The following is a 22,373-nucleotide window of genomic DNA, read 5'->3' on the forward strand; positions in this document are numbered from 1 at the left end:
GAGCAGACACGGTGAGCGTCCAGCTGCGAGGAGCAGAACAACGCGAAGCGTGAGTTGCTGTTCGGGCGTGGTTTAAATAGCTTTGGAAGAAGTTCCAGGTATGTATCCTTCCACCGATCAGGTATGTATCCTTCCCCGACCACACCCAGGGGAAAGTAGTTCCACAGGTAAAGTAGTTCCATTCAGGCCTCAAGAGGGCCTGGATGTAGCAGCATGGTCTGCATCAGTTAAGTGCTCCTTAAAACACTTGAACACATGTCTAGCTTTATGAGCCTGGCGCCTAAGGCGCCAGGACAGGGGTCCAACATGAGCCTGGCGCCTAGGGCGCCAGGACTGTGTCCAAAGGGCCCCAGCTTGGGCCCGCTGGCACTTCCCTGGGGGAAATGATGCCTGCCTCTGGGGTTGCTGGGTCGGACCTGGCTCCTTGGAGGTAGGCATCATGACAGGGAAAACCCCCAGAATCTCAAGTTCAGTTCTAACAGCCTCCCGGAAAGACGGAGGATGCGCATTGCCCCATTTCAGGAAATACTACGAGGCAGCACAACTATGGGTACTAAAGGAATGGATCCCAGACGACTCCCAAAAACTCTGGGTCGCCCAAGATAGGGCAGTGGCAACCACCCCAACAAGACATATGCTATGGGCTGGGAAGAAACAGACATCCAAAACTACACATAAGCGAGATCATGCAAGCTGCACTGGAAATCTGGGATGGTGCAACTAAGAAAGGTACTCCAACTAAAGACCCAGCCCCATTCATGCCTCTGTTTAGAAACCCGGATTTCCCGCCAGGGCTAGAGGGAAAGGCCTTTCAAAAATGGGAGGAAGCGGGCTGCTACATGATAGGGGACATGTATCAAGAACAAATAAGATCCTTTGAAGATTGCATTGGCCTATTGCACCTTGAAGGCAAAGATAGGTACAAATACGACCAACTCTTCCATTGGCTAGACACACCCAGAATACGACAGGCCGCCACCAGAGAATTAACCCTGTTCGAATAATATATCATGACTAATGATGGGACGAAGAAATTTGTTTCGAACACTTCTAAATTCATCAACTCCACAGAGGAGAAGGTCACCTGGGCATACATTAAGAGATGGTAAAAGACTCTGAGAACGATGATTCCAAGGAGTCAGTGGGAATATACTTGGGGAATGATAACTAAACTCACAAGAGCGATACACACAAGAAATGTGGATCAAAATCCTATTGCAATGGCACTACACACCAGAAAGGCTTCATGGGATGTTCCGGGTCTCCCCCAACCTATGCTGGAGAGCATGTGGAGGAGAAGGATCTTGGAGACACATTTGGTGGGACTGCCCAAAACTACTACAATACTGGTCAGATGTGAAGGCTCACATGGGCTCAATGTTCCAAGGTGCTGGAGCTCTGGGAGAGGAGGTGTGGCTCAGAGGGATCTGGGATCCGAAGGACAAAACACTCACCAAATCACAGAAAAGAAATTTCATGGGACTTCTGGTCAGGGTATGGTTGGAGATAGCCCAGAAATGGAAGCAAAAAAACCCGCCCATTGCAATAGACTGGATACACAGAGCGTGGTCCCACATAACTATGGAACATATCACATACAACCTGCAAGGGAAATTACCAGAAATTCAGGGAAGAATGGTCGGTCACGCTAGAATACCTGCAAAGTGATTATATGGAACAATGGTGCCCACACAATAAGAATCCTTGATATGTTCATATAAAGAGACAAAGTCTACAAACAGACAGTAGTTACTGGGTGGACACTCCGGGGAGCAAGGGGGATTGGGGCAGTTTGTTTAATTGACTAAGTTGTAAAATTCAAAAATATTTTTTAAAAATAAAATACATTTGCTAGACTAGATAGTTTACTTTGTAGGGATAACGTTTGACCTGGATGTAATCTTTTCACCAGTCCCCAAACCTGCCACTTTTCTGGTCTGGAGTATGTAATGCTCCAAATCAGGAACTCCAAGCAGTCTGTTGCATGAAGTGACCCTTAAAGTGTTAGCAGGAATTTCTTAGATCAGCTTGTTGCAATACCTTTCTAAAAATGTGCTGTGCCAAGTCTAGAAGACAATAATTAGCAAACCATTGCCATCTTACCCACCAACATCTATCAGCAGACATCTCCTCCTCACGTCACTAGAACAGCAAAGATAGTTTTAGGAAAGCCTGGTCAACCCTACACCCACTACCACATTCTACGCACTCGGGGGCATACAGCTTTTCTAACATGTCAAGACACCATACAACAACACAGGATTCAAAAATGTTTTTGAAAGAACAAAATTACAGACACTGTCCTGGTTCTCACAAACTCACCTTGTCTGCCCAAATCTGCGAGAGTGCCATATCGGGAGAGCTCCTGTCAGAGAAGGAGAGACTACATTTAATATCAATTTAAAGAAACGAATGAGGCATAAACACTACTTTGTCTGCTTGAAACTAGTTTAGCAGTCACATTTCTCTTGGCATGTCATCTCTGTGACAAGATTTGCAAGCTCTTTTTTTAGCATAAACCTCAAAGCTATAGCCAGTTTGGATTTCTAAAAGAAGAAATTCCCAGAGACCGAAAATAACAAGGCAAGGATGAAGAAAGAGGATACTGCTGATAACCAAGTCATAGCCCCTGCTAGTAGCCAGTGAACATGTAGCCAACAAAAATTCAGTCCGTTTTTTTTTTATTGTTTGTATCTGGTTTATTTTTAAACATTTACAAAAACGGATAAGAATATAAAATATTTACATTGACAAGATTTAAAATTCGATTAATATCCCAATACAGAAACGTATGCATAAAATACATTAGACAAATAGACTGACAGAAAAAAAACAAAAAAAAACATCATTAATATTTTGCATGTACACATGCTACAGTCTTTCTAAACGCTAATATGGTTTGTCAGGTTCCCTGTGCGCAGAAATAATTCTTTGCTCACTTCCCAGCAAATTACTAAAATTCACATTGCTTATAGCTTCTTGTTAGATGCACCTTGTTTTAGTCTAGTTCATTTAGTCATGGGCAGTTTGCGCTCCAAATTAGGTTACATAGATTCATACACATGATAATAAGGTCTTTACACTCCCAGTTCCAACGACAAACCTCACGATTACAATTTTAAGTTACAGTTTCCAATTACAGAAATTGGCCCAATATTGCCCTCATAGGGTTAACAGTGTTCCATTAGCATAGTGTGATTGTTCTTCCAAGCAAAGTGTCCACTCAGTGACGTCACAACCACACTAGCTTAGCTTTATATCATTTCCTCGTGGGCAGTTCACATGTAACCAATTGCATTTAAAATGTTATCTCCTCTCTGTGAGGACACTTACTGAAATCCCTTGATCAATTTATAGAAGATCACAAACAACGGATAAGTATCTGACCACCGCAATTTTTAGAGCAACTGTTGTGCCATGCAGCATATCCCACCAAAGGCGATCCAGATCAACTCTATCCAAGTTATTTACAATTTTTATTAAATGTCTATACAACTTAATTTGAGAGCTACACAGATTAGTAGCAAGTGCCTAAGGCTTTCTTTGTCCTCACTACTTTGCCAATATCTGCATCCTGACACTCTACCGCTCAGTTTTCCTCTTATTTCAAGTATCTCACTGGTTGGCAGGATATTAAACCTGAACCTTATAGCCATGACGCCAGTTCTTATTCGGAAACCTGACCAAATAAGATTCTGGAGACCCCAGCATCTTGGGATACTAACTGATAACAGCGTTTGGTATTCCCCACCTTTTCCATGGTTTCTGCCCAATCAGAGTACTGTAGAAACTGTGACACAAGTTGGGTTATTAATGAACGTTCATTTGTTTAAACCTAATTTGTCGACTATACACATACAGGTTGTCTGTAAGATTGACAAGAGCAGGCCTTCTGGGTTCCCGTTTCTCAGGCCGGTTCCCATATGTTCATATAGGGTGTTTAGGAGCACCTTTCTAAATAGAGACAATCAACGCCATTCCACTATACTGGTCAGTGATTGGAGATCCAACTCATACCTTATGACGACAATAGGTAGAGATTTTGGTAGACAGTATAGTATTGATTTCCAAATTAGGGATTCCATCTTGTGCAGCTCATCCATCATCCATACGGCACAGAGTTGTAGGCCATAAGTTATTTTTGGAATAACCTTTGAACTACAAAAGCATATGGACAGGACTAAGGGAGTCGTTTCCAAATTAGTGATGTACCTTTTTCATCATCAACACCTAACAGCGCACCTTATGCGACAAATAGTGACAATACTGAAATGTCATGATTGTTAAATATAGGAAAGCCCAAATATTTAATCATTGGTCTGATGGTAAGCCTTTCATGGTTTAAAAACAATGTATACCCATCCGGGGTCTTCCTATTAGTCATACTCATTGTAGCTGTTTTTTTGGTGTTTATCCTCAAACCATTTGACGTGGTTTATTCAGAGAAGGCCGCAATCAAGTGTTGAAGACCTTTAAGCGTATGGTTGATAAGGAAATCATAGGCATAGGCACACCACGCCAATTTCAGACCTTCTGTCCACAATCGGTGGGACAAAAGGCATCGTCCAATATTTTACCCAAATCAGATAGTGATTAAAAAGTGCCGGTGCAAAGATGCTGCCCTGCCGTAATCAGCTTCAGATTTTTATAGGATAAGATAGCTGGCCCTCCATATTTAATCAAACTTGTATCTGGGAGTGTCCATGTAAGTCGATACGAATTTAAGATTTCTCCCGGCATACCCAAGGTGTTCATTTTTGTCCACAGCCCAGATCAACTAAATCAAAGGCCATGCACAAATCCATTGATGCCATAAATAGGTGCTGCCCCTCGCTTCCATGCCTTTTCCTGAAGTAAGGACACCAATAGGCCCCCTGTGTCTGTCCAGACCCCCTTTTTGAACCCGAATTGCTGTGATAAGATTGAGTTCCTAGATTACCATTCTTCTAGTCTTTGCAGGAAGTCCCACAAGGATTTTGGAGTCTGCATCCAATATAGCAAATCAGGCGGTAATTTTGTGGGTCTCTCCTCTCTAAACATCAGAATAACGTAGGAAAAATGCCACAAGGCAGGTAGATGATATCTGCAAACAGTATGGATAAGCTCTTCGCCCACAATTCGGGTTGAACCTTAAAAGTGCATTTGAGAGACAATCTGACCCAGCTACTCCCGAGGAGCTAGCTTTTTTAATTTGAAGCATTATGTCCTATACAGAGAAAAAAAAAAATCTAAAAAAAAAAATCAATGGACCATGCAAGGTGTTTTATGGAGGTCCAGCCCATTTCGCTAATGACAGGCAAATGGAGGTTACTAAAGTGACCATCCCATACTTCTTCTGGCATGGATGTCGATTGAGCATTACTTTGCACCAATAACCAGAACTGCCTTGTCGAGCCATCTTTTAATGAGTCGAGCATAGACTCCCTGTCCAATTGTAAAAGAGATGCTCCATAACCTTTAAGCCAATTTTTTTGCTTCAGTTTTACTCTCGTCATGCCTCCCTTTTTTTCCCTCAATTGTGAGGGCTGAGTTTCCAATTCGTCATACCTCTCAGTTAGAGATTTTTATTTCGTTTTACAAGGTTGTCAAAAAGGTGTGCTTATGGCTACCCCCGTTTATATTTGTTTTCAAATTCTTAAAATCGATTTACTGATTAGTTTGTCAACAAAAAAGGAAAAGTGACCGCGTTATGTCAAGGTAGTTGTTGCAAATTCTTCTATAAACAATGCATTTAGTCTTGCCACATTACCCTTGTGCCAGACTATTCTAGACTTCGAGTAGTTAGTGGTTAACTGAGTTTTCCATGTTTGGGAGTACTTTCAGATCAAGGTTTCATCTTATTACCAACATTCTATGATCACTTAAAGGTTCCCCCCCGACCCTCCCAAGATTCCATGAATGGGTCACATCCATTAAAAATGGAGACAAGAACATATAATCAAGTGTGGATGAATTACTCCCACTTGACCACATAATAGGGTCAGCAGAGTTCTCATCTGTTCCATATACTGAATAGAGGCCCCATTTTAAAAAGAAAATTGAAGGGTCTTTCACTTTGAACCCCAAGGTCAACCATTTATAAGGCTCTTTGTACCTTCAGAGACTATTGAAAGGAGGCCCCTTTTCTCTGGTTTGCGATAGCGCACATGGGATTTCGGTGTGAAGCACTCCCGTGATAATCAGCAACCCAGTATATGTAATCATGGCATCTATACTACATCAATTTCGTCTAAGGTTGACTGTAGATTTTGATCCGGGGGCCAATAGACATTTGAAGAGAATGATTAAAGTGGTCAGACCGTTTTTACTTCCAGCACTACCACTAGGGCATCATGAGTAATACGTGTGCTTTTGATTATCTTAAAGTCCTCACCAATTTTAATAGCAATGACGAGCCCTCCAGAGGGTCGTCCTCTTTGCCCTTTCTTCGCAGGTTCACAACAGACGTCAAAACCACCCAGAGAAAACTAACTGGTCACCCAAGTTTCCTGGATGGCAATTATCAAAAATTGGAGAGCTTTCCGCGCTATTCCACTGAGCCCTTTAAATGGGCAACCTCTGGAGTTCTAGGACAAAACAGATATTTCCTTACTGTGGTTAAAGATTTGACTTTAGATCCTTTAGCTGGAGAATGGAGTCGTGCAAGGTGAGAGCCAACCATCTCCAGCCATGATCTTCCACATTTAAGTCTTTGTAGCCGTCACTCGTCATGTTCCCGTTTCCCCTCATGTGCTCTCTGTATGCAAGCAATGTCTTGGCTAGCTTTTTGTTGGCAAGAGAAACACTTACTGAAAGAAAGTATGTCATATCCCAATTCATTACATTGGTGAACTTCCTGCATTAGTGCATCAAACTGCGAGTGAAACACTAATCTTACATGGTCAAAACGTTCTGGTGAATGAAGTCCACCAGTTTGATGTCTGCTGAGGAAAGCATTCTCAACTCAGGGATTTCTTTTAATAAGGCCAAGACCCTAATTATTCGGGCCCCCATAACCACACAATACAATAAAATGCTAGGGTCATCTGTATAGCAAGGTGTCTTCCATTGTACATGGGTTAGGTCACTATTAAAGAGCGATTTAGGTTCCATTTCCAAATTTGTCCCCAGACCTTCCCTCCCTGGTTGTGTTATAGGGTAGTTTGTGTCACCCTCCTAGTTTGTTAACAATGTGTGAGCCAGTTGAGTGTCAACTTGCCGTCCCTTTTCCCCTTCAGGTGGGTGATCTCTCTTATGTCGGCCCAATTCAGCCTGAGGCTCGAACGGCATAAACTTTGAAGCCAGGATCTGCTCCACCGTAGTTCTAATCATTGTTTCGAGATGACAATTATTACAGTATGGGTCGTCTTTGGCCCTCATCGAGTCCAGTCCATTGTTGGGCGTGGGATCCCTCATCAATGGGTTAACCAATACTCCATCCCCTATGATGGGTACCAATGGTGGTTCCCTGCGCCCCCTCGGATTATATGATTTGTCTTCCCAGTTTGTTACATGCTCCTTTCCATGTATAGTATTAATAAAAGCTTTGAGAAATATGGGCGCCTCTGAACTCTACTGTGGCTACCATTTCCACATGGAGGCCTCCAGTCACTCATATTTATACAGTCTTGAGTTAGGTTTAAGAGATTTTCTCCTGCCTCGGTTATTTCAAGAATACTCTCTATAGGTGGGGGGCAGGAAATTTGAAGTATTTACCTTGTTTCAACTGGGATGATGTCCCCTTCCTTAGTTGTTTTGCATTTACTTTCTATGGGTATGAGGCAAGGTGCTTTGGGGCATTTATCCTTCTCCACTGACTTGGAGAATTCATAAACCCAAACCCCCACTTGTTTGTTTGGTTCCAACCGCAGCATCTTCTGATTTCGGTTTGTCCCCTTTTTCTTTCCCCCCCTTCCTTCTGTTTTAGCTCTTCAGCTAATGTGTTTGGTATAGACCCCCCTCCTCGATTACAACGAACTTCCTCCTCAAGGGAGTCATCTAGTCCCGGACTGATATCACAGTTTCTCCAAGAGTTTTGAGAGGGTTTACCTGCTCTTTTCCCAAACAGAAATTTTTGGTTTTTCATTCCCCCCCCTCCCCTATTATGTGGTGAGGATCTGACACTCAGTCCCTCACAACAGGTGATATCTTACTTAGGTCTTATCCCTCCTTAGCCTCAAACTCCGATATCAAACATGTTTCATCAATCTGCCCAACTATTGGCTTGGCTCCCATATTTTGCAAGTCCAGCAGGGGAGTATCAGTGCTGGTCGATTTACAACCAAGCTCACTTTTGTAAGTTTTGGGCTCTCTGCGGAAGACGGTCGCCAATGCCATACTCATTTCTCACAAGAGCGATGTGTGGTTCGGGAGCTTTTTTAAAATAAGAGCGATCATCTTCGCACCTCCCCCACTTTGCCTGCTTCACCGGCTGCTGCACCGATGAGGACTCATACCACTCCTCACACCATCCCTCGGTATATTGGGAGAGGGCGAATAGGGAGATCTCAAATGGCGGAAAGACCGGTGGTGTATCCAGAGAGGAACCACCGACCGCAAAGTTCACCCAGCCTTCATTGGAGTGTTCCTGTGGCCAAACGAGCAAACAATCTCTTTCTGACCAGTTACCTTTTGCACTACGTAATGGGAGTTTTAGCCGCCCGGCGTCCGTCCGTCCGTCCGTCCGTCCGTCCGTCCCCCGCGCGCCTGCGAAAAAGGCACTCCCTGAACCACACGCACGCGGCATGCTGTTTTTATCGTGGTGCGAGGACGTAGAGGGCATGGCTTCTCGTAATAGTGATAATCAGAACCGTCCAGTCGCAACCCGACTTCTGAGAGACATCCAGCGGCTCTTCTTAACTTGTAAATTCAACCTAAATACCAAAGTAATTAGATGTGTTCCCCCTTTTATGCAAGGTGTGAAATCTTGACCACGTCAATCAGGCGTCAGTGAGAAGGTTGTGGTGAAAATACCTCTACAGTGAGAGTTGGCAAGCAAAAAGTAGCCAAAAATGTACTGCTGTTAGGGTTGCGATTACCTGGTTTAGGATCAGGGTAAGTATTCGTGAAAGTAGATTGTGTCAAGGTTAGCTTTCGGGTAGGGTTTATTGTAATGCTAGGGCTAATAGAGTAATAGTTTGGTTAAGTGCTAAAGAAAGGGGTAGGGAGGTTGGAGAGGGCTGGTTATGTTGACAGATAGCGGTTAGGATAAACCTGGTGGTTAGAGTAATGTAAGCATAGGGTAAGTGGTAGAGTTGCAGTTAGGGTAAGGTTAGTATTAGAGCAAAGGTTTGGATTAAGGCAAGGGCTATGCACTTTGTGGCGAGCTGGTAATGGGGTTAGAGATTTCACAGTTTATTTTAATTTGTTTTGTATTGAGTAACATGCAAATAAAATGCTTTAGCAGGCTGAACGAGTGTTCTGTAAGAGTTCAGGGTAGAATCAGGGTTGTCCCTTTCTTCTCCTGCTGTCCCCTCTCCCCTTTCTGTGACTACTTTGCCTCCCCCTTCTGCCTCCTCCTTGGCTACCTTGCCTTCCCCTTCCCTCTCTGCCCCCTCTCGGGCTCCTTCTACACCTCCGCAGTGAGAAGTCCTTCAAGGATGGCAACCTTCTCCATGTTGCCACTCTAAACTCTCGCTCTGCTGTCAAACACTCCTCGGAGATGTGCCGCCTTCTGGAAGAACTTGACCTTGTGGTCATTGGTCTCACCAAGACATGGTTCACGGCCAGCTCTGTCACAAGCTTTGATACGCTGCTACAAGATCCTCTCCGCACCCAGAGCCAACCGCTCTGGTGGGGGTGTAGACCTGATCTTCCCAGAGTGGATTCCTGCCTCTGTCACTTCTACGCAGGCCTACTGCTCTTTTGAATGCCTCGTCTGCAGGCTCTCCCCCTCTCCCCTAGCCATTCCCTTACTGTGGCTACTATCTATCGGCCAACTAGTCCAATTTCATCCTTCCCTGAGTGGGAGGACCTCTCCTCCTCACTCCTGGTCTCAACCACTCAACTATTCCTTCTTGGAGACTTCAACATCCACTTGGATGCCTCCTGTCCTCCCTCTGGACTCTTTCGCGACCTCTGCAACTCTCTCTCTCTCTCTCTCTCTCTCACTATTCTCCCCTCTGGCCCAACTCACACTGCAGGGCACACTCTTGATGTTCTATCTCCTCAGACCTTCCCCTCTCACCACTCTCCTGGTCTCTCCTCTCCTCCCACCTCACCCTCCCTACCCCCTCAGGCCAAGCCACTTCCATCACTGCCACCCACCTTCTCGGTCATCCGACCCATGAAGCGTGCGTCAGCCGAGGCTTTCGCCGCCACCTTCTTACCCCCCCCCCAATCACTCTTTGGCTGACTCTCACCCCGACAGCCCTCTCCATGCTCCACTCTGCTAGATCTGATAGCCTGGATATCCTTGCCCCCGTCATGAGAATCCGCTTGAAGCCCAAAGCCAAATGCAACTCCTGGTACGACTCAGACCTTGTCACCCTAAAACGCAAGTGCAGGGTGGCCGAGAGGAAATTGTGAGCTTCATGTTCATCCGCTGACATACTGGCCTGCCGCCTTTTGCAAAGGCAATACTGGCTCTGTCCTAACCAAGAAGAGAGCTCATATCCAAGCCTGTCTCTCTGCGGCATCTAACAACTCGCATGAACTCCTTAACATCTGCAAGGAACCGGCCAATCCTACCGCAGTCTTCACCTCTCCTGTCCCTTCCCAGGCCCTCTGCACGGCACCAGCTCCACACTTAATCACTAAAACTCAGGACATCCTGTCCTCATGCTCCTCCTAACCCCTCCCTCCCCCAGTCCCTGCTTTTCCTCTGGCCCTTCTGCAGCCACCTCTCATCCCTCCTTCTCTGCCTTTCCCCCTGTTCTCCGCTGACAAAGTTTCTAGACAAGTCCGATCTATGAATGTCTCGTCGAAACAGGTTCACCCCTGTTCCTCCAAAACTATCAAGGACCACATCGACTCCCTGACTCCTGCCCTGGCTGATTTCTGCAATCACTCCTTTGCCACTGGAGTCTTCCCAACCCCCAGCACTCCCTTGTGCAACCTCTTCTTAAGAAACCCTCTGCTGACCCCTCCTGCCAGCTAACTATCGCCCAATCTCCATTACTCCCTTCCTGAGCAAGCTCCTGGAGAAACTGGCCATCTCCCAGCTTAATCTCCACACTGAATCTGTTGGTTATCTTCATGACCATCAGTCTGGCTTCAGAGCTGCCAGAAGCATAGAAACGGCTCTCCTGAACATCCGTGAAGACCTACTCTCCAACCTTGACTCCAACACCCCTTGCATCGTCATCTTGCTTGATCTCTCTTCTGTCTTTGACGCCATCCTGCTCAACTGTCTGTGATAACCTGGGTATCACTGGTCAGGCTCTGGCGTGGCTGCCTTTTTTCCTCACAGACCGACCCTGCCAGGTCCAGCTTGGGTCCTTCCTCCGTTATCTTTTTCTCTACCTGTGGTGTCCCCCAGGGGTCTAACCTCGCCCCCTGGTTGTTCAACCAAAACCTGGCACTCCTTGCCCACTGCATCGCCGCGCTCTACCCCAACTTTCAGTGCTATGCCGATGACGCCCAGATCATTTCCAGGCTACCCTCGGCCTCCTCCTCTCCTTCCCTCATCTCTGATGGTCTGTTAACTAGGAGTGGTGTGCCGCCAATCACCTCTGCCTTAATACCAGTAAGACAGATTATCCTCATCGGCACACCCGTGCCCTCCTTCCCTGTAGCTCCCTGACCGGCCTCTCTTGGCCCTCTTCCTGCTCCCATCTACAAGGCTAAAAATCTCTGGGTCATCTTCGACTCCACGCTCTCCTTCTCTCCTCATATCTCTGACGTCTCTAAGAAATCACACTATCAGCTACACCTCCTCAGAGGTATTCTTCCTTTCCTCTCCTTCCCCCAGAAGCTCACTGTCGCCAGAGCTCTGGTTCTCTCTAAGCTGGACTATTGCAACAGCCTCTTTCTAAATCTGCCTGCTTCTACTCTCCGCCCTCTGCAACTTATCCAGAACAGGACTTCGAAACTGTCCTTGGCCTCAAGCCCAGGGATCGTAGCTCTCCAGTACTGAAATCTCTGCACTGGCTCCCAGTGGCTGCGAGGATTACGTTCAAAACCCTTGCATCATCCACAAGGCCTTCTGGGGCATGAGGCCTCAATACCTTCAACTCTCTCTTCTCTCTAGCTCTTCGCTCATCCGCCTCCAACTCCCTCAGGGTCAGTCGCTTCTCCAAGCAACGAGTTGGTGGTAGATCTCTCTCTTCGGCTAGTGCCTCCCTCTGAACAGCCTCCATGCCTCCCTTAAACTTGAGGAGAACCATCTCTGGTTCCGGAAACCCCTCAAAACCTTTGTTTCTGCTTTTTCTCCTCCTCCTCTGCTGACCTCCTGGCGGTAACCTGAACTGCACTGGCTACCTGGACACCCTCTGATCTCGGGCCCAGGTCCCTACCCCGCCAGTGTCTCACACCTGCACTGCCCACCTGGCAACCCCTGCACCTGGGGACTGTTTCTGTATCCCTACAGTCCCCCTACCATCCCCTGAAACCTGATGTCCGCACTTACATGTTGGCCCGGCCGTTACCTATTGTGATCATCTTGTACCGCACTGTCCCTGCCCCCTTCCCATGCACTTGCGATGGGAATGACACCTGGCCTAGTAAGATTGTTGTCCGTCCGCCCTTTGTTCCCCTCCCTTGCCTCGTCGCCCCTTGAGGCGCTTGTGCATAGGCACGTTATAAATGCCATATCATATCAATTAAGAGTTTGGGGAAGGTTTAATAATGGAGTTGGTACGTCTGAAGGTTTCTTTAGCGATCTGGTCATATTGAGGGTTACAGCCTTGTACTTTTTGTGCAATTAAAAATTGCTTTTTTGGCGACATTCTTACTGGAAACATTTTAATTGCTTGTATTGAATGACAATGGACCTAGATATGAATGAGGCTAGAGAAAATACTTTCAAAATTACAAGAAACAGTTTAACAATAGAAAAAATATGTTTCACAGTTTCAATGTTCTTTGTTCAAAACATACTTATGCAACATAAGTTCCTTGACATCAGTCTTTCCTCTTCCATACTTTCACACATACCATAAATCTCATCTATTTCACAGAAAATGAAACCTAAATGATCACACATGAATATAAAACAATCCCATCAATATCAGTATTGTTCTTTGTGTATCTTAATATGCATTTGTTGTTCAAAGAATAGCTAGAATTCCTTAGAGCGAAATCCCAATACTGATATTTATGGGATTGTTTTATGTTCATGCGTGATCATTTAGGTTCATTTTTTGTGAAATAGGGGAGATATTTATGGTATGTGTGAAAGTATGGAAGAGGAGAGACTGAGGTCAGGGAAATTATGTTGTATAAGTATGTTTTGAACAAACAACATTGAAACTGTGCGAAAAATATTTTCTATTGTTAAACGTTTTGTCATTTTGAAAGTATTTTCTCTAGCCCCACTCATATCTAGGTCCACTGCTTATTTTCTATACATTTTACCTGGAGGACCTATGGTATTTACAGGGACCCTTCTATTTACTTTTTGCTGATTATATTTTCCTGGGGACATTTTCACATGGAACCCACCTGCTAGCATTTCATAGCCTTTGCAGTGAGCATGACCTAGATGTTAGATCCAACATGCGATAGTATGGCCACGCTCTACCATTTGAAGAGACACGCACTGCAACAACCAAAGACTTCATCCAGCAATTGCAAGACTCACCTTTTCAGTCTGGTTCCTCTCACTCTTCACCACCCCTTTCCCCATCCCAAGCCCACCCCATCGAAAGGGGACAAAATGGTGATTAGGTATAAAAACACACAAAAGCAAAAACAAAGTGGGGAATACAAAAGCACAAGCATTTATTGTAGAAGAATAGCACTTGCAAAAACGAGTGGCTCAAAACAGGAGTGCATGAGGAATGGAGGACAGTGGAAATCCCTTTTATGGAAGGGCTAGTGAAAAGAGCATCCCAACACAAATGGTAGTAATCAGACAGCCAAAATGCATTTAGAAGCCAAGTTTGAGAGTTTTAAGAATCACACATTTGTACATGGACATGCTTTTAATGGTCATTTTTAGTAGCAATTGACAGTGTGAAAATATAGAGGCATGCCAACTTTCAAAATGTGTGGGTGAAAATAATTCCTCCAAGTGTACTAAAGGCCAGGCAGCCTAAAATTCCAGAGGCCCTTATTGCGGTGGCCACTATACTAAACCCCTCTCCTACTGGTTCAGCTTCGCGAAGATCAGCAGTCAAAGTCCTTCAGGAACATGTAGCAGTGCGACCGGGAGTGCTCTCCATTAGATGGTTCACACAGGGCTTGCAGGGTACGATTAATCCCTAAACTGATCCTCCCCCAGTCTTCCCTTCATTTAGGGTATTCCTGCATTACTTACCCATTCATTATTCTCCACAGCATCTTACTGCCTCTCCCATCCTCATTTCCCCCTCCACAACAAAACCACAACAAAAAAACCAAAAACGGAAATCTGATCAGTTTTGTAATGAACTCCAACCCCCAACTTTGCACTCTGTGTTAGAGAAGTTTTCCTAAAGCCCACTTGCAGGTAAAACTCTATAAAACTATCCCTTGGCATACAGGTCTCCAACTCTTAGTTTGTTTATTCATTTGTAACGCGCTCCAAACCCGAAAGCATCAGGGTGCGAGGGTTACAGGTAGTAGATAAACAGATACATGTATGTACAGGATAGTTACAGGATGAAAGGGGGCAGAACCGTTATACATATATTACACATTAAGGTAATTGCAGCTAGTGGACCTATGGCTGAGGTTAGAGATCGGAGGATTTGAGCCAGGTGGTACATTTGGATCTGAAGTTCTGATATGGCTGATCAGCTCGGATTGTAGGTGGCAAGGAGTTCCAGAGCTAGGCCGCTTTAATGGGGAAGCTATTGCCACCTACCTTAGAAAGTTTAAATCTAGGGACCAGGAGGGAGTTGCTGTGGGCTAGTAAGGAAGGTCTGGTGGAGGTCCTTTTATGGAATATCAGCGAGATAGCGAGAGGCGGCGTTGTTGAAGGATTTGTGGGCGTGTAATGCAGTTTTCAGTTTGATTTTGTCATTAGTAGAAGTCCATACTACCCACAGGATTTGGTATAATGGCAGAGCAGCCACGCTCACCTTATGAGGATGTGAGCTGTAGGTAGGTACACTGAGCCCAGTCAATACAATAGTCGAAACTCTTTCACAATGAAAGTCATTTTAAAATATACTTATTTTATATACACAGGGCAGGTCGGTAAATACTCTTTTAGACCAACCAATACACATAGGACTTATTTTCAAAGGTGACTGCTTCAAATTGTAGTTGCTTGTGGTTACAATTGTTAGAGAATCACACTGCCGACAGTTTTGCTGTATTACTAGAGTGCCGTACACTCACACGGATTACTAAATTAATGAAATTGCAGTTATCTGTAAAGTCACATCAGACAAAGTCTGTAGGAAGGAAAAGGATGGTTATTCACATGTTAGCAATACTTTACCTTGTAGTAACACTTTCCAAGCCTTCTACAAGACTATCCCCAACTATCCAAAAGCCAGTGTAGGAGAAGAACAAAACATCTATGTAGCAGCAGGAAAGTTCCTCTAGTCACTAAAATAAAAATGCTTAGCAAGAGAACACAGTTGCAGGGATTCTGCAAAAGGACACAACCTGCTATCCCTGGGCCAGTAGTACGGGTGGATACCCAAACACCTTGTAACGCACTCCAGTCACACTTTGGGCTTAAGGTAAGTTCTACCTTTAGCCTCACAGTATCTTGGATTAGAAGTAAATGCAGCTGGATTCTTTCCTGTGCAGCAGCGATGGACCGGTCTCCCGATTCCTCCGTTTGGTGACGAAAAGAAGGCCTCTGAATGGGATGTCACTGCAGCAGTCATGAGAAAGGACCCTCAGCTTGAGGGAGGACTGTCTCTTCTAGCTGGTTGAAGAACCAGGGGGATAGGTTAGAACCCTGGTGAACACTGCAGGTTGAGAGGGTGATAGTCGAGAGAAAGGCACCAAGTTCGACCTGGGATGGGCGGTATGAGAGAAAAGTGGTTAACCAAGCCAGAGCCCGACCTGTGATTCCCAAGGTGTCACGAAGCAGCAAGATCAGGATGTTGTGGCCAACTGTGTCAAAGGCGGAGGAGAGATCAAGGAGAAGAGTACAGAGGGAGCGTTAGTGTGAAGATTTGAGAGCAGGTCTTCACAGGTGTTCAGAAGAGCAGTTTCCGTGCCTCTGGATGCTCTAAAGCCAGACTGGTGATCGTGGAAACAACCGATTGATTCCGTGTGGAGGTTTAGCGGAGAGATAGCCAGCTTCTCCAGCAGTTTGCCCAGGAAAGGAGTGATAGTGATCGGGCAGTAGTTTGACGAAATGGAAGGGTCAGCAGAGGGTTACTTGAGAAGAGGGTGCACAAGGGAATGCTTGAGAGTAGTTGGGAAAACTCCAGTGGAAAACAAGAGGTTGCAAAGGTCTGCCAAGGCTGGTGCGAGGGAGTCAATGATGTCCTTGATGATTTTGGAGGGGGAAGGAGTCAACTTGCTTGGATGAGGCCTTCATAGACTGGACTTGTCTGGTGACCTCATCAGGTGTGACGGTAGAGAGAGGAGAGTGGCAGTGGAGGTGGGGCGAGAGGGTTTTTGTGGTGAAGTGTGCTGTCAAGAGTCTAGCAGAGGTCCTGGGTGGGAGTGAAAGAGGAGGAGGAGGCTGCTGCAGGATTGGCCAGTTCCTTGCAGACTTAAGTTCAGCCTTGTTTGATGCAGCAGAGATGCAGGCTTGAATAAAGACTCTGGAGGTAAACTCCACTGGAAACTAAACCAAACTAAACTGGAGCGGATGCAGAGTCGATATTGCCCTAGAAGGAGGCTGCAGACAAGTTTGTCAGATGGTCCACCAGACAAATTCCATTTCTGCTCAGGTGCCCTTCGCTTGCGGCTTGCGTTTAAGGGCAGCTAGGTCGGAGTCGTAGCAAGAGTTGCACTTTTTGGAAGCCTTCGGTCAGATCCACATGACGGGGGGGGCAAGAGATGGAGAAATTAAAGGGCAGTGAGGGTTGTGTCAGGGTGGGAATCAGCCACAGGAAAGGGAGGAGGAGAGTAGGTAGAGGCAGAGACAGCCACTGTCACTTTTTTCATGGGTCTGGTGATCTTGACCCCAAGTGGCTGTGCCGGTATGAGTGGAGGGAGAGAGGGAGAGATCAGAGGAGGAGAAGAAGAGGCTAGGTCGGCCCATTCAGAGAGGGAGAGTAAGCTGTCCAGGAGGCCGATATAAGGTGGCCATGAGGAGAGAAAATTTAGGAGCGAGAGCCTGCAGACTAGGCACTCGAAAGAGGAGTAGGTCTGAATAGGGATAATAGACAGGGATCCATTTAGGGAAGATCAGCGGAGACAGAGGGAGGTGCGCCTTGTAGGAACAACAGCTGTAAAGCACAATCAAAATCTGTTATCTAGCAGGCCAGGTGAAAGGTAGCACACTAGACAGGCTAAATTCGACTTTAAGACGGGGCAGGTGACACAATCAGTTACTGAAAGGGCTAGATAAGATGAGGACCAGATCATGTAAAGCGAGAGGTAGCCAGACATTGTGATTTGAGAGCTAGTAGAAGGAGCTGACCTTCAGAAGAGTGTTCGGACATTTGCCGTCGTGTGTCCAAGAAACATGGTGGTTTCCTCGGCCTCCGTGTGCATGTGGGGGGTGTAGAAGAGGATCCCCAAAGACCCAGCAGACGGCCAGACAGCGAGCAGACAGGGGCCTTAGAAGAGGGGGCCGGCTAAAGCCTGCCAGTCCCTCATTGGTTAGGAAAAGCAAGTCACAGCCAATGCCAGAGCAGGATACAGGAAGGCAAATTTCACACATGATGAAAGCACTGCATGGTGGCTGGGTTTGCAGGCAGAATTCAAGAAACTACACGTTTCTTAGTGCAGCAGGCAGCAAGTTATGAAACAAAAACTGCCAGGAAGCCCGATGTAGAAGCGCTATAATTACTGGCATTCCCACACCAAAAACGATTTTTCTGACGAAATTGCTCCCACTTGTATGTCGAGGTGCACAGGTGACTGAACAATTGCACCTACCTCAACCAAGAGACTGCAACAACCCTGCACCGCCAAAAGGACTATAGAGATGTGAAAAGAGAATTCACCCAGGCATGGGACAAGTGTTGCAGATAGACCTTGGGAGCTACATTGGGGCACAGTGCCTAGCAGATTACTGCGATAGAGGATTGGCTGAAATTTTCACAGGGCTTGGAAGAGCTCAAAAGGGATAAGAGAACACGGGAGAGTAAACGGGAGACGAAAAACAGCCTGCAGGGCAAGAGAGGCCCGGCCCAACCCAGCCTCAGGCCTGCAGAAGGGTGGCAAGAGGAAAAGAGTGAGGACTAGAGCAAGACGGTCAACTAGTAGTTCTGACGAAGAGGATGACAACTGGGAAGATCTCTGAGGAAGAGGTGGTGTCAATATCATCCTCAGACTAAGAACAGCAGAAAGCACCAAAGAAAAAGAAAATTGATAATGAAGATGGGCCCCGAGGCATTAATCCACCCTCGATCTTCAGACTGGGAGCCGCCTAAAAAGATAGCAGCTTCTCTCAAGAAGCACCTTAGGGCACCAATGGCAAAAGAGGTCAGAAACCAAGACACCTACTGGAGGGGAAAATCGCTGACAGAGATAGACGGTAAAATTGTCACATTCATGGGGAAATACGTGAAGGATGTGAGAAAGGGTGTAGATCGGTCATGGCAGATCTTTTGTTTATTTGTTTATTTTATTTATATAGCGCACCTGACCCAGAGGTATCTGGGCGCTTAGAAATACAGTTACATGAGTGGCAAAAGCAGTTTGTACATACATTCAAATGGGTATCGTACATTGCTAAATACATACATCAATACTAGACAACTAACGAGAGGTATTTGTCTAGGCACACGTAATTCACAGTGGTTATTTAGTTTTTGCTAAGTATCCAGGCTATAACTCTTCTCCTGAAGTGGTCAAATACTTTTAAAGGCCCCGATGTCTGATGGGAGGGAGTTCCAGAGTTGGGAGGCCAGTACCAGGAAGCTAGAACCGTCAGATCTTCTTAGGTTAAACCTGTGGACTGTCAGACAGGAAGCGTGTAGATCTGGTGATGCGTGTTGAGGATCTCCCGGTGAATTTTTCAGTGAGGTTGCGGGGGGCGGCGGAGGGGCGCTATGTGGTTCAGTGCTTTGAAGGTCAGACATAAGGATTTGAGTTTGATCTTTTTGTTTATGGAGAGCCATTTGTGTTGTATTCCAGTAGCTGAGGTGTGTTCATTTCTAGGTATACTTAATGCGGCTTGTCAAGACAAGGAGGTTGGATATCATGGGTCTGCTCATGAAAATATTGCAGATGGCGCAGGAGACCATCAAAAAAATGAGGCAGTAGATCCGGTGGTGTTATGGGATAGCCACAAAGGGCCATTTGCATGTTGGGAAAACACCAACTCCGTGATTACAACTGAAAGGAGAAAGTGGCGGTTGGTGACCCCCAAGCTACCGAGCTGGCAACATCGGAGTCCGCAGCCATAGCAAAAAGGAACTAACAAAATTCACCAACTTGAACGCGGTCCTAGATAAAGCACAGGCCTCACTCAAGAGGGTGTTGGCAGGCAGATTTTCAGAAGGACTGGCAGAGGCCGGGGCCGCTTTACAAGCCGATACCCGCATAACAGGCCCTACAATAGAGAGCAAGGATGACCGATCTCCCGAGATAGAGAGGGGGGGTGGGGGGGCTGGCGACAAGGAGACCGTCAACATAAGTAAAAGGTGAGAGCGACCAAGCTCAAGCACGCAATAAGCATAGACCTCCCAGAGTAGGAGGGAGATTAGAAAACAATGTAGACTGTTGGTACTCAATATCCAAAGATGCAGGGTCTTGGACACGGTGCAAGGGTTTCACATAGATTTTTACACAACCACAAGACAGAATACACCCCCAAATCATATATGCCAAAGCATAGAAGATCAGCAGTTGCTAGAGGCAGAACTGAGAAACTTAGAACGCAAGGATGCCATAGTGCAAGTGACGAACTCCCCGATAGGCTTCATATGCAATGTGTTCACGGTCAAAGTCGACATGGGAATTTTATTGCCTCTTTTCAGCCTTGCGTCAGCACCTTGGTTGATCCGAGGGAACAGAGCATCCGGCTCATAATATACCTGGACAACGTTTGCATAATGTGCCAAGATAAAGAAATGATCAAGAGTCAAGTGCATATCACTAGAACTACTTCCAACAACTAGGTTTTGGGATAAATCCAGTGTTCAACCAGATCAATCCATGCAATTCCTGGGTTTTGTGATACACTCCGGTCCAGGGGTCACTCAGTCTACCAATTACTAAAGTGAACGACATCCAGAAACAGATCAGACACACTGTTGGAGAGAAGTCGTTACGAGAGGTCGCCAGGCTGGTGGGGCATCTAGCTTCATCAATTCAAGCCATATTCCCCGGGCCTTTACATTACAGGGACCTTCGAGGCTAAAGAGGGGCAGCTTCATCAATTCAAGCCATATTCCCCGGGCCTTTACATTACAGGGACCTTCGAGGCTAAAGAGGGGCGCATCTAACAATCACGCATTCCAATTTCCCCAAGATGTGAGGCAAGAATAAGAATGGCGGCTCCAACATATGGATTCTTGGAACGGAGAGCTATATTTGTCTCATTCCCGGACCGGATTATAGAATCTGACGCCGGCAGATGGGACTGGGGAGCACAATGCAGAGACTTGTCAACAGCGGCCGGATGAGGAGACTGCATTCCACATCCTTTACCTAGAGTTTCTGGCAGGATGCTTTGCGGCGACATGTTGGACTCAGGAAAGGGAACAACGTTACGTACTCCTCAAGATGTCAGGTATATAAACAGATGGGGTGGCACAAGGTTCAGAATGTTGGCAAAGGAGTTTTGGCACCTTAGTCTTCAGAGACAGGTTTCGATGACGGCGGAATACCTACCGGGTCGCCCGAACGAAGTCTATTGGAATTCCAGATTTCTCCGAGATGCCAACGATTGGAAGCCGACGAGAAGGTATTCCAAGACCTAATGGGGCGTTGGGGACCGTGTCAGGTCGATCTGTTTGCATTGAGGTAAAACAACCAACTTCCTCAGTTCTTCAATTTGAGGCGTCAGTAACAGCCTCACAACCGCCTTTCGATGATCGTAAGGACATTAGCTCAGGTGAGGAGGCAGAAGGCCTCTCAGATTCTGATCACTGCAGACTGAAAGGGACAAGCATGGTTCCCCAGGCTCCCGGAGATAACACACTGCAACCCAGTGGCTCTTCCCAAGCATGAGTGTGGGACCCCAGTGGAGGCAGCGAGCTGCTAGTGCCGACAGGCAAACTCAACCTGATCGCCTGGGCAATTTCAGGGGACCTTGGGTTAGGCCAGGCCTATTGGGCGAGGCTGAACTCTGGGCACCAGGGACCCATACAGCATATAAATCTGAATGAGCTAACTGATGTATGAAGATGGACATACATCTCGATGGAACAGATGTGGTTCACATAGCCAATTTTTTAGCCCAGATGGCGGCGCAAGGGAAGGTGTATAGCACCATAAATACATCTCTAATTGCGATCTCAGTGGGCCCCGAAACATTGAAGGAGCACCAATAGGGGGAACACCCTCTCATATGCAGACTGATGAAGGAAGTGAGAATGATGAGACCGCCCAAGGAGAAGTACTCACAGCTGTGAGACGTAGATACAGTGTTAAAAACTTCTAGCATAGCTGGATAATGCAGATCCATCTAGGAAAGCATGATCTGCTAAACTTACTATGCTCTAGTGCCTTCTTTCATGTAACAGAACTTCAGACGTTGAGCGTTAGAGGTGAAAAAACAATCTTTAATCACCGAATGGGGGGGACCTTCATCTCGAGAAGGACTAAAACAGGGTTGAAAACGATATTGTATGATGCTTTTCCAACTCAACCCAAAAAATATCCAGTTAGATGCGTAGTGGCATATGAGAACGTTACGAGGGAAGTGAGACCGGTAGAGGTATAACAGTTCATCATAGCCTTATGTAAACCGTATAAACGGTGACGCCAGCGTTTCTGGCCAGATGGCTAAGAGGGGTGATGGTGCAGGTCGGTAATGACATACAATGTTACAGTACACACTCCGTGAGGGGAGCAATGGCCACCAAGGCTTACAAGATAGGAGCCAGGCTGGAAGATATCATGAGATATCGGCGGATTGGTCTAATGAGGCAATATTAAGACCTTTTATTTCAAACCGATGGAGATATGGCAACTTTGGTGGCAAGTAAGCTTTGAAAAAGCATAATACGAGCCTCCGGTCTAGACCTACATCAGACACATTTGTTCCAGAAAGT

At 46.1% G+C, this 22,373-nt stretch overlaps 1 protein-coding gene across 1 annotated transcript in view; it reads right to left on the bottom strand.

Moving 5' to 3' along the window:
• Positions 1-22,373, bottom strand: part of TMEM199 (transmembrane protein 199) — a 103,253-nt gene that overhangs the window by 52,208 nt on the left and 28,672 nt on the right. The window contains exon 4 of the mRNA XM_069615348.1: positions 2,323-2,365. Coding sequence (XP_069471449.1) covers positions 2,323-2,365 — 43 coding nt within the window. The remainder of the gene's footprint in view (positions 1-2,322; positions 2,366-22,373) is intronic.

Source organism: Ambystoma mexicanum, chromosome 9, assembly GCF_040938575.1.
Source record: "Ambystoma mexicanum isolate Mex_15411 chromosome 9, UKY_AmexF1_1, whole genome shotgun sequence".
NCBI lineage: Eukaryota > Metazoa > Chordata > Amphibia > Caudata > Ambystomatidae > Ambystoma > Ambystoma mexicanum.